General features: G+C 35.0%; 1 protein-coding gene and 1 pseudogene across 3 annotated transcripts in view; both read right to left on the bottom strand.

The window, feature by feature from the left end:
* Atr (ATR checkpoint kinase) overlaps positions 1-13,815 on the bottom strand; it is a 111,311-nt gene that overhangs the window by 14,383 nt on the left and 83,113 nt on the right. For all 3 annotated transcript variants that reach the window (XM_006975175.4, XM_042281446.2, XM_076576837.1), the window contains exons 36-41: positions 12,754-12,896; positions 9,067-9,164; positions 8,203-8,435; positions 6,752-6,886; positions 4,953-5,153; positions 3,188-3,331 (exon numbers count right to left, since the gene is read on the bottom strand). In XM_006975175.4, coding sequence (XP_006975237.2) covers positions 3,188-3,331; positions 4,953-5,153; positions 6,752-6,886; positions 8,203-8,435; positions 9,067-9,164; positions 12,754-12,896 — 954 coding nt within the window. The remainder of the gene's footprint in view (positions 1-3,187; positions 3,332-4,952; positions 5,154-6,751; positions 6,887-8,202; positions 8,436-9,066; positions 9,165-12,753; positions 12,897-13,815) is intronic.
* Positions 10,344-10,525, bottom strand: LOC121831260 (U1 spliceosomal RNA; annotated as a pseudogene).

Genomic DNA, 13,815 nt, shown 5'->3' with positions numbered 1-13,815 from the left:
AGGCTGCATGGTCAGACCTATACCCTCTGCACATGTGTTAGTTGTGCAGCTCGGTGTTCCTGTAGGACTCCTAACAGTGGATGTGGGAACTGTCTCTTACTCTTTTGCCTGCTTTTGAAACCTTTTCTTCCTACTGGCTTGTCTTGTCCAGCTTTAATACTAGGGGAAGTGTCTAGTTTTATTAGAACTTGACATGCCATGACTGGTTGATATCCTTGGGAGGCCAGCCCTTTTCTGAAGAGAAAAGAGGAGGAGTGGATCTAGGGTAGAGGGAATGTGATGGGGAAAGGCACTGGGAGGGGAGAAGGAAGAGGAAATGCAGTCAGGATGCAACATATGAGAGAAGAATAAATTTTTTTAAAGAATTAAAACCCTATAATGCATGTAAGTCTGTGGATAAATACATACAGTTTAAATTCTCTTGTCTAGGCTGACAATGCTCCCTCCAAGAGGACTATATCAAAAAATGGAATGGAATGAAAATGTATCAAAAAATAATTATAATAAAAATATGAAGAAAAGCATGAGTTGTATGATATCAAAATTTCTTTCATATTCTTATATTTAATTATAATTGTTTTATTTCGAAGTTATCATTTGATAGAAGACAGCTTTATGTCTCATTTGATGAATCCTGATATACCAGGTATGGACAAACAGAATGTTTAATTCTGGAACTTTTTGAAGGAAACTTAGCACATTTCTCTAACAATTAACCTGTTCCTTTCAGAAATGTGATCAACTGACCAAAAATCATCATTTAAGCCAGGCCAGGTAGTATATACCTCAAATCCCAGCACTGAGAGGTGGAGGCAGGGGATCAGGACTACAAGGTCACCCGTGACTACATAGCCAGTTCAAGGAGAATCTGGGATCTCAAACTTAAAAAAAAAAAAAAAAAAAAGAGAAGAACAAAAACAAAAGAAGCACACAAAACAAAAAATCTTTAAGAATAAGTAGTTGTCACCAATGCCAGGAAACAGTATGACAGAAGCTCCTGTACAAATCGGTCTAACCTCTACAGCCAACATGGTTAGAAACTTCACATTTTCTTCTTTGACCATGCTAACAAGAAGCCTTAACAGTAGTATTAAAACTTACTACCACTAAGTTAACAAACTAAAGCCAGCCCATCTGACACTTAAATCAGAAAAACACTGAAGGAGCTCTGGTATTAATGGTTTAATCATCTATGAAGAAACATTTATCTAAGCAACATTTTAAGTGAAAATTAATTTTCACTATATTGCCTTTGAAATGACCATTTGTATTACCTTTTAAATTTAAATTACATTTGGTTAAAGCAAGCACAGTCTACATTGTCTTTTGGGAGGAGGGGCAGGGGAAGCTTGAGCCCAGACCTCAGCATTCTTATCCAGCATCCCCAACCCACAACTGTTCATGCTATGTAGTTATAAATGCCTGTCTGAAGAAAAATTCAAAATAGACAACACTATATAATTGACTTTTTATTTTGACTCTAGGTCTTGTTTATAAAATTTACTAATCAAATAATTGAATTCGATTAATTTACAATCCTCAGTCAATTTTCACTTACATATCATGATGTATTTGACTTTTTTTTTTTTAAAACAGATCTAAAGGGCTTGTGAACAGACACAAGAATTTTTAGCTAAAGATGATGAGTACTACATTTAAGTCAAGGTCAAGATTCTTTGTAGCCTATCTATGCGTGAAATCTTCCTGCTTCAGGCTCCTTTATAAATGGTGCTACCACCACCATTCCTGGTTAGCCAGATTTCCCATATTTCTTTGAGACAGATAGCACACTTACCAACAGAACAGGAAAAAATGCTAATGATTACTTTTGAACAGTGAAGTCATACAAACAGAACCTGATTTTTTCTAGCGCTGAAACACAAAGCCCAAGACTAGATAAGTAGACTGTTTTATACAAACCATTAAACAGAAAATATTTTCCTTTTTTAAGGAAATGTCTTATGTTCTTCTCTATAAACAAAACCATAATTGTTAAAAGTTAACAGAAGTAGACAATTTAAATCTATGTATATATCCAAAAATCTGATAAAAGGGACTTGAACAGATACTGGTATACTCATTCAAAATATCACATGGAAGAAACTCATGGAAAAATAGATAAAGATGTAGAATGTTCCTTAATTACAATATTATTGAGTTTTAAATGGAAGGAAACTCTAATCTTGAAGACATGCTGCTGAGGGAAACAAGCCAGTCACAAAAGGACCATTTATATAAGGTACCCAAAGTGGTGACGTTAATGGAGGTACAAAGTACAATTGTGGTTGTTAAAGACTGATTCGGAGAAGAAATGGAGAGTTATGGTTTAATAGACAAGTTTCAATTTGTAATACTAATATAAAATCTTTGAAAGGTATAGTGAAGATGGTTGTACAACAATGTGAATACACTCAATGACACTGAAATATATACTTGATTTAAGTGATATTATGCATATTTTATCACAAAAAATGAGAAAATGAGGCCTGGAGAGATGGCTCAGCAGTTAAGATGCTCTTCCAGAGGACTGGGGTTCAATTCCCAGCACCCACATGGCAGCTCACAACTGTCTGTATCTCCAGTTCCAGGGAACCTGGCACCATCACAAAGACATACATGAAGGCAAAATACCAATACACATAAAATAAAAATAAATTTTTAAAAATGAGAAAATGAAGCTGGGCGGTGGTGGCGCATGCCTTCTAATCCCAGCACTCGGGAGGCAGAGCCAGGCGGATCTCTGTGAGTTCAAGGCCAGCCAGGTCTACAGAGCGAGATCCAGGACAGGCACCAAAACTACACAGAGAAGCCTTGTCTTGAAAAACCAAAAAAGAAAAAAGAGAGAGAGAGAGAGAGAGAGAGAGAGAGAAAATGAAAACATACATTTCAAGAGTGATCTAACCACCTACTGAGAAGTCCACATTACTATGACTATTATTTTCCTAATTCTAAAATAAAAGCAATGGGGCTGGACAGACGGCTAAGCAGGTAAGAGCACTTGCTGCTCTTCTTGAGGACCCAAATTCGGTTCTCAGTACCTGTCTCAGGTGGCTCACAGCCATCTATAACTCCAGCTCCAGGGAATCTCATGCCTCCTGCCTTAGCAGACACCTATACTCATGTGCACATACACATACTGAGAATAATAATAATTAAAAAATCTTAAAAAAAGCAAACTATTTCCAACCTTGTTAATCAAAGAATTGAATTCCATTAGTCTACAGTCTTTCCTCAAGTCATCTTTTGGTTTACACATCATGATATAGAACTTTCCATCTGAGCCCTTTAAAGAGATCTTCTTTGGTTTCTGAAGTGAAGAAAGAATTTCTACCTAAAAAATAATGAATGTTATATTTAAGACAAGGCTGGAATTTTTTGTTAAATTTGAATATTAAAAATATTGAGTTATGCATCATAATAAAAAAAGAGTAAGTGGGAATAAGTAGTAAATAAGTATTTCAAAATTTCCTTTTACCTTAGCTACCTAGAAGCTAAAAAATAAGGTTGTCAAGTTCAAGGTCTACTACAGAGTGAGTTCCAGGACAACCAGGACTGTTACATATAAAAACCCTGTCTCAAAACCACCCCACCCCCCAAAAAATAAGATTGAATGGATATGAAGTAAAAAAACAAAACAAAACCAAAAACAAACCCTGACTTTTGTCAACAAAACAGGTACTTACACATGCATATTCAGGTAGTCCTTTCAAAGCAGTCACAAAATTTTACATACCAAAACATTTATAATTTTGGAAAGGTATTATCAAAATACATCATATAAATGTTCAAAGATAAGTTTATAAATTGAAAGTAATTTGCTTTTGAAAAAAATTTCCAAAATGAAGCTTACCTCATGAGTAAATTAAAAAATACTGCTTAAGTTAAAAACAAAACATGGTTATTATAATGTAAAATGTAAATGATTATTAAAAGTTTTAAAATGTTCTAAGCCATAGAAAATTTGGAATCAATAGGGAGTTTTCCAAAGTTTCCCCTAGAAGTACTCCAGCACTATTTCCTTAAAATAAACATTCCTTTATAGCCACGTTTCATGGGTGGGCAGTTGGAACAGAAGAAAAGGTTATGCCTAGCAGGAAGAGGGCACAGGTTCATTCCCAGCAGTGCATTTAAAAAACAGGGATGGGCTGAGGAGATGTTCAGTGAGTGGAGTACTTGCTACCCAAGTGTGAAGACCAGAGTTTGGAGCATGACTATGATCCAGTGCTTTCTGGTGAGATGGGAGGCAGAACCAGGAGAACCGTGGGAAGCTCATGGGCTACCCAGCCTAAAATTCTGTCTGAAACAAAGTGGAAGGTAAGGACCAACACTTGAGGTTATCCACTGACCACCTGTGGGCTATGGCACATGCTCACATTAACTCGTGCACACATGGACAATAAAAAGTTATATGAGGGCTGGAGAGATGGCTCAGTGGTTAAGAGCACCGACTGCTCTCCCAGAGGTCCTGAGTTCAATTCCCAGCAACCACATGGTGGCTCACAACCACCTGTAATGAGATCTGGTGCCCTCTTCTGGCCTGCAGGGACATATGCAGACAGAACACTGTATGCATGATAAATAAATAAATCTAAAAAAAAAAAAAAAAAAAAAAAAGAGATAGAACTTTAAAAAAAAAAAAAAAAGTTATATGAATTTTGGTTCCTCATAAGAAGCAAATCAAACACATTTTGTTTATCTGCTCTCCATTTTTTAAGACAAAAGAAAATATAGGAAAATAAAATTATGAAAACACAGTCATAGTGAAATATGAGCATGTGAAGGCTGGTTATAATTCCTTAACACTTAACTTTGTACCACAGTACAAGACAATTCCATTTTTCTACATTTCTAGGATTTTCTTTGCAAATAAATTCAGTTAGATTTTTACCTTAATTTGAAGTTGTAAGCTTAACTACATTAAAAAATTATACTTATATAAAACTGAAGTTTACCACATCATCGAAGCCTGCAAGATAGGCCCAATGTCCAGGAAATGGGTCATGATTAGCATGGGCACCCAAAATTGATGGAAGAGTAGGTATCATGACTGACTGCAAAGGAATGAGGATTTCACTAAATGTTGGGTCTTCTACCAGTTTTTTAAGCATTTTAAAGTGAGTGCTCATGCTTAATGTAGAATTACTTCCATCAACCTGAAAAAAAAAAATCAACACAAACAGTATATTTCAATTTTTCTGAATTTACCTTGATTTAGAGAACTTTAAGCACAGTAAACGTTTCATTTTTACAATCTCAATTGCTCAGCAGTGTGCAATGTCCTAAGTATTTTTAATCATCTCATTTAAACCTCTTTTACCTCATAAATAAAAATTCTTTTATCATAGGAGTGTCTAATGACTGAAGGAGATTAGTAGAAACCAGAGACCTATTATTATCAGACATGAGAAAATCTATAAATAATTTTTTGGTTATCAAATCTCATTTAGCAATAAAATGATACCTGAATTTCTTAGTGTAAAGATCAATGCAATTTGTGTTTGATTATGGGATATTCCAACAGATTACCATCAGTTACAATATCCAATATAAGGTATGAGTACCTTTAAAATCAGAAAAAGATTGAATTCCTACATGTAGTTTGCCATGAATGTTTCAGATGAAGAACTAAGCACTTAATCTGAAAAGTACTCACAAGGCCAGTATCTATAAAATAACAGCTTTCCCTAGTGTCAAGTACATAAGAGATCAAGTACAATTAATGGAAATAATGAGCGACTATCCTTTTGAGAAGAGTTCATTCATGAGAAGAGGAAGAAAAATAGGGTCACCTGTTCTCTTTTTACCTAGAAATGATTAATGGATTTTGATTATTTGTCAAGGGACACTAGCTATTCACCTAATCAAGAACCTCTCCCTTTAATAATCCTCCAGACACTTTTATCTCTCCTACAGTCTTTTGTTTTGTTTCCTACCCTAATTCCGTACACAGAAGTGGACACTCCTTTAACCACCTCCCTACTTCAGTCACAAGTATACTGAAAATAATGCTTACTACTCCAAACGATAGCCATCTGCATGTTTTCCTACAAATCTGTCAGCAATTCAAGGCAGGTTTCTATTAGTTGTCTTTGTTTCCTCAGCACAATCCCTGTGCAATGAAATACATACTGAAAGAATGAAAATCAGGGGCTTGGGCTAAAGCTCATGGGTAAAGTTATTGCCTATTATGCACAAGGCCTTGGGTTCAATAATCTAACACTACATAAAAGGCAACCAACTAATAAAAAATCCTCCATTCTCTTTTCTATCATATATATAGGTTAGTATATGAGTTTTCAAAACTTAAGGATATGACAATATAATCAGAACTGCTTTAATATATTTTACACAGATTTTTATGGTTGATTTAATCATTTACTTAAAACTATTGAAAAGTATTAAAAGTATTATTTTCAGAAAAATTCAGAAATGCAGAGGATATCTGGAAAAGGGACATACAAGTTACAAGTTTAAAAAACAGATTTATTAAGATAAATTATATAGGGGTAGAGGTGAAGCTCAGTGGTAAAACCCTTGCTTAGCAAGATCAGGTTTCCAGTTCAGTCTCTAGTACTATGAAGAATAGGGGAGGAGGTAGAAAAGATTCATTAAAATATACCATTTGATACATTTTGATACATGTATACTGATTACTTAAAATTTTTAATGAAAAAACAGCTCAAATTACATATAAGTTCTTGTATAACATTATCTAACATTGGTTGATAAGCAGTAAGACCTGTGACAGTACCGATTTGTTGCACAATTCTAGTAGCTTGTCTGTGAGGCGAGTTGCATCTCCAACAAACTTTTCCAAAGACTTTTTCATATGGATAGCTTTGGTAAGAATTTCTTTGCATCTGTTCACACGCATGGGATAAGAAGACTGTCAATTAAAAAAAAAAAGTAGAGCCAATTATATATGAAACCTGATTGGCAAGATCAACTTAAAACAATACTCATAATGTGAGTTTATAATGATAAGGATACAGGAAGTCAATTTGATAACATCAAGAGAGCCATAAAGAAATTTTAGGGGGCTGGAGAGATGGCTCAGAGGTTAAGAGCACTGACTGCTCTTCCAAAGGTCCTGAGTTCAATTCCCAGCAACCACATGGTGGCTCCCAACCATCTGTAATGAGATCTGGTGCCCTCTTCTGGCCAGCAGGCATACATGCAGACAGAACATTGTATACATAATAAATAAATCTTTAAAAAAAAAAAAAAAAAAAAAAAGAAATTTTAATCCTATAACCAGTGAATTTCCTTGATGGGATCTACACAGAAGAAAGAATTTGATATTAAGAGATGTAGCAAAACAAACAAAAAACAAAAGAAAAGAAAAATATAAAGCAAACAAAAAACTTAATGATTTAATGAATGCTTAGTTATTTTACAATTTTATCCAAATACTAAAATGTGTTTTCAAAGAATATTAATATAGTTTATCTAATGTTAAAGTTAATTATTTAATATTTGAGTGAAAATATGAAATTGTCAATTTAAAATTTACTGTTAAAATATGATTAGAAAATATATATAAGTTATAAGAAAATACTAATGAATAGTCTGAATTTTAATTTTCTTTTTATTTGTATACTAACTTTTCTATAATATTTACCCATTAAATATACTAATCAATGTATACATGCCCACTAATAAATAATACAGTCCTTGTTTTAGTATTATACTAAAAATTTTGAATTAAAATACTCAGGAAAAGAAAGGAATCATAGGCCTGGAGAAATGGCTTAGCGATTAAGAGCAGTTGTTTTCACAGAGGACCTAGGTTCAATTCCCAGTACTCACATGGCAACTTACAACCATTTACAATTCCAATTCCAGTGGATCCAACACCTTTTTCTGACCTTGGTGGGCACCAGGCATGCAAATGGTGCACAGATATACATCCAAGCAAAATATTCATATACAAAAATCTCTAAAAAACTAGTTATCATAACTATTTACAAAAAACTTCATGAGGAAAAAACATGTTCAAGTCTTCAATCTTAACATACTGGTCAATTCTCATTTGATAAGTATCTCAAAATATTTAAACAAGGTAAAATTTTTCTCTGTTAGAAAGTATTTAAAAATTACCATCTTTAATATAGGTCAGAACCCTGGAACTAGTATTTATATATTTGCTTTTAGAATCTGCCATAAGTGTTAGGAGACACTGTGGCGACTAACAAACATTACCTTTGACACAGCTGTCATCATCCACATTGCTTGCTGAGGATAGGCCAGAAACACCTTGGCTATTATTTCCATCAAGACAACAAACACTTCATCATGAGAATGACAAATTCGAGAGATCAACTGTGAAAAAGCAGTCAAAAACTGATATGGAGCTAACCGATTTGTGTGCTCTGTGAGAACGCTATTTATTTTAGCCAAATCATTTCTCATTTGCATACGATCAGAACGGCCACCTACGGGGGGAAAACAGTTTGAGACAGGAAAAAAACAAAATAAAACATCAGTGCATTAATTCCATTCACAGAAAAAAAAATGTGATAAACTGCCTTTAAAATACACTATCTGCATGCCCACAGCTAGTGTGCTGGATTGTTTGCGTAAATGAGAAAAGCATTTAGGTCTAAGAGGCATTTGGTTTTATCATCCACTGTAAATTTTAGGGTGAATTACATGCTTAAACTGATATCTTTCAAAGTGTTAGAGTTATCAAAAAATGAAGACTATTACTTTTCATTCCTGAATCACAACCACTTTAAAAGTCTATCTTTCCCTTTCTTTTCATACTTTATTTCTTTTCAAAAAACTTGTTTTTCAATAGTGGTACCTGTGGAGGATAGCAGCTTTGGATCTACTGCCTGACATGAGTGCTGGCATTAAACTCAGATCTTCTTCAAGAGCAGTATGAGCTCTTAATTGCTGAGCCATCTCTCCAGCCCCCATCCTTTGTTTCTTACAACATTATAACATTTTAATTATCAAACTTATTACTGTTTTTTGTAAGTGAGATTGTAATGCCAAATGTTATTTTATAGCAAAGTTATAATTTTTTCTAGTGTCTTAAAATTTTTATATAAAGAATTATACCTTTTTCCCATTCGTATGCCTTAGCACCAAAATCAAGCCATAATGATAACATTCGTGGCATTGACTGATAGATGAACTGATTTCCATACTGAAGAGATCTGCAATTATATAAGTGAGAAATATGATTAACACAGTCCTTTTAGATTATATGAATTAGAATTTAAAGTCTTAAACTACCACTTCAGTTATGTACAGCCTTCAGACAAAAAACCTATGGTATCTCATAGTTAGCCATCTCTCCGGTTTTGACCTCAGTATGCAGTGGAGGATGAGACCCTGAATCCTCTGCCTCTATCTCCTAAGCCAGAGACTACGGGCGTGGGTCTTTCTTTGGTGCCACATATCAAACCCAGGGCTTCATGTATGCAAAGCAAGCACCCTACCTACTGAGATATACCCCTAGCCCCTGAAACAATGGTACTGATATTTCTTCCTAGTAGTTATTCCCTCCCCGATTTATCTTTTCTTGATAAAGTATTCAGGTAGCATTAACAAGTATGGATGTTTTGAGACTTAGTCAAAGTCTTTTAATACTTCCTTCAAATGGTCCTTACAATCTGTACCTTCATTTGTATTCCATGGCAATAAGCTTGGGCAGGCCTAATCATTGTATTTCTAGAAAATTACATTTCTACATTTTTCTTCCTTTGTAGCTGATGATGAAAAGATATATTTTTATAATCATGGGTGGTGATATATTGTGTACCCTAATAAAGCTTTCCTGAGGATCAGAGAACACAGGCAGCCACTAGATTAGACATAAAATCCAGACAGTGGTGGCACACATCCTTAACCCTATCACACAGGAGGCAGAAATCCTTCTGGATCTCTGTGAGTTCAAGGCCACACTGGAAACAGAGCCAGGCAGTGGTGGCATACACCTCTAATCCCAGTACTGGGAAGCACACATGTCTTTAATCCCAGGAAGTGACAGGCAGGGCAGAGAAAGGTATGTAAGGCATGAGGAAACAAGAACTAAAGTAGTTCAGTTGAGACCCTTTCGGGTGAGGACTCAGAGGCTTTCAGTCTGAGGATTTGTGGAGTTGGTGAGGTAATAGGTAGTGGCTGTGGCTTGCTCTGCTTCTCTGATCTTGCAGCTTTCACCCCAAATATCTGGCTCCAGGTTTGTTTTGTTCTTATTATAACACCATCTAAGATTCAAACAGCAATCACAAAGCCAGTAGCTTGAGTTTTTACCACAGACTTGCCCTAAGGATATAACTTTTAGGTGTGTCTGCTTTATTTCTGGTGTGCTGCACATACAGCTCCATTCATTCCTGGAGAAAAGTGTGAACACAAACTCCTACTACCACAAATTATGCAGTGGGTTTTCCACATTTGGAGAAACCATGGGGGTCAGCACATCTAGAGTATAATGGCTAAGCTTATCTGAGGAAAACCATCTTCCTGATAATTCATGATCTTTGTAATCATGATATCTCCCCTGCCAGGCAAATATTTTTGGTTAATATTTGTATCATTCATTTTTATATCTGCAAACAAATTCTATTACATACCTAAGTGTTTTATATATTTAAGGTTTCATTCCTTAATTAAACTGTTTTTGAGGACAATAATTCACACTAAAGCAGTAATAACATAATTATTCAAGGCACATTCAGTTATTAAGTGAATATATCATAATAGCTAATTTTTACTCTTTTAAAAATATATAGGGGATGGAGAGGTGGTGCAGTGGTTAAGAGCACTTTTGCTCTTGCAGAGACCCAGGATCAATGTCCAGCACCCGCATAGTGGTTTATTATCATTCATAACTCCAGTTTCCAGAAGATCTGATGCCCTCTTCTGACTTTCATAGGCTCTAAGCACATACATAGTACATATACATTCATGCAGGCAAAACACACATAAAATAAAATGAGGAAATCTAATTTAAAAAAACCCTTTAAATGCCAGTATAAAACAATACCAAACAGTTATAAGTATGTAGTAGAAGCTGAGCGTGGTGCTACAAATTTAATAATCTCAGCATTCAGGAAGCTAAGACAGGTAGACTGAGAGGCCAGCCTCAGCTATACAGGCAAGATCCTACCACAAACAAATAAAATCAACAATAAAAAATGGAAACAGTAAAAAGACAGAAGAAATGAATGTAAAGTAGCTTTCCTTCTTTGAAGTGTGATTTAAGAAATGTAATGAGTATGTTCTAATATACTAAGGACCTGATATATACAAAGAGTAAAGAAAAAATTTTAAAAGTTGTTTATTCTAGAAAAGAAAATTCAACTAGTAGTTGTCTTGTTTCTTATTCCATTTCAAAATGTCACCAAGGCAGGAATTATCCTTTAATAACACAGCCATAAAGAAAACCAAAAATATTTATAATTATTAGTAATTACAACTATGGAAACAAACTAATGAAATTGAGTTTAGATTTCACAAAAACTGAAATTTTCTTAGGAAAAAGAAATTTGGCTAAGTGTTGTTATTTTAACTTGTGATAGATAAATACTGCTTTAATTACTGAAAAGAAATATTTAACTGAGTAATGATAAGACCTAAAAATAAGGAATTATTTTAATAAATTTATTGCTATTAAGTCAGACTCCTTCAATAGAAAATAAGAGCACATAAATACAAGAATTATGAAATGTCATTACTTATAAATTAATAATTTGCCAAATAGAAAAACTAAGCATGAATATATATATACATATATATGTATACATATATATATATTCCACACACACACACACACACACACACACACACACACACACACACTCCACACACATACACACTGGCATCTGAAATTAAAAGTTATATTTCAACCACAGCAGGAGGATCAGGAAGTTCAAGTCCAGACTTAGCTACATAGTGAGTCTGAGACTAGCTTGGGCTACATAAGATCTCACCTCACAAAACAAAACAAAAAGTTGTATTTCATCCTCTGCCTAGTTCAAGAATGGGCTCCCGACAGGCATGGTGGACAAACTGAGGCAGAGGAATATGAGTTCAAGAATGGCCTGAGATATAAAGCAAGATTCTGTTTCTAAAATTCAAAAGCAAACTAAGAAAAAACCAAGCTCTTTATTTAGTATAAATTCAAAATAAGGTCCTTATGTTAATTTTTTGCAGGATTTGACTAGGAGAAAATACTCAATTACCATTAAATTTAACAGTTAAATATTAAGTTAAAGGTCTTCTGAAATACTACTATACACAGTGATTTGCAGCCCAGTACTATTGATTTTCTAAAACTGTATCTACATATCTTTTCTACACACACACACACACACACACACACACACACCATTTTTCAAGACTAAGAAAAAAGTTGTATGAAGGAAAATATTCTGGGATTAGAGAGATGGCTCAGCTCTGGTTGTACTTACAGAGGACGACCTAGGTTCTCTTCCCAGTACCCACAAGGCAGTTCATGGTCATCTGTAACTCCAGTTCCAGGGGATCTAATGCCTTCTTCTGGCATCCAAGAGTACTACACATGCACATGGTAAACATACTCACATGCAGTCAAGTAGGCAAACACTCATACATGTAAAATAAAGGCAAATTAAACATTGGAAAAAAGGAAAAATATTCTCTCTCATTTAAAAGTTGGTAGAATGAATCCATGCATAGTAAAACAGAAAACTCCCTGAATATGCTATGGTATGTGATTAAATTCACCATATTTAATCTCAAATATGTGGTTCTCATATTCACCTTCCAAAATGCAGGACTATATACCGGATGAGATCACCTTGCTTCTCCATTTTGTTGTCTGTTACCATGGGCATCAATTTGTCATAGTACTTAGCAAGGTAGAAATGCCCATCTTCCCACTCTGGCAGAAACAAGGTTACATCCTATGAAAAAGACATAAGATACATATCTAAACAAATCTCATATTAGGCTGGAGCATAATGTACTAATAGGTGATTACATATCAAAAGTATGCAGCACACAGAAAATTCAATTTTAGTATATGTGCTGCCGATGTGAGCACGAACACACAGCAAATTCAAGTTGTTGTGTTTTGTTTGTTTGTTTGTTTGTTTTTTTGGTTTTTCGAGACAGGGTTTCTCTGTGTAGCTTTGCGCCTTTTCCTGGAACTCACTTTGGAGACCAGGCTGGCCTTGAACTCACAGAGATCCGCCTGCCTCTGCCTCCCGAGTGCTGGGATTAAAGGCGTGCGCCACCACCACCCGGCAAGTTGTTGTGTTTTAACTTTTATTTGATACATAGTATTCCATCAGAATAATAAGCTCAAATGGTGTTGATAAACATTCTACCCAGGTGTGATAGATAACACCTGTAATACCAGCATTCAGGAAGCTAAGGCAGCAGGCTTTCAGTAAGTCTGAGACAAACCTAGGATATATATACATAGTGAGTTCCAGGTCAATTTGGGATACTGTCTCAAAACAACATACACAAATCCAAACCCCCAGACAATCAGAAACCAAAACCCACCTCAAATAAAACATTCTTGCACAAAACCTATGCAGGCATGCTAGTTCAGATTATATTCATATGAGCCTCTTATGAAATTACAGTTTCTCCTATGGTTAACATTACTGGTTTGTTTGTAGACATGTTTCATCATGTTGCACTGAGGCTGCTGAGGCAAAAAGTGCCATGAGTATGAAGCTCATATGAGCTGCACCACGAAGTACCAGGTGAACCAGAGATACAATGAAAGAACTGACTTTGACTACCCACCCCATCCCTAAAAAGGAAGTCCTGGCTTAGACTAATGGTTGATTTGTTTATCATGTAAAGAAG

This window comes from Peromyscus maniculatus, chromosome 7, assembly GCF_049852395.1.
Source record: "Peromyscus maniculatus bairdii isolate BWxNUB_F1_BW_parent chromosome 7, HU_Pman_BW_mat_3.1, whole genome shotgun sequence".
Lineage (NCBI taxonomy): Eukaryota > Metazoa > Chordata > Mammalia > Rodentia > Cricetidae > Peromyscus > Peromyscus maniculatus.
This window is presented reverse-complemented; position numbering and strand designations above follow the sequence as displayed.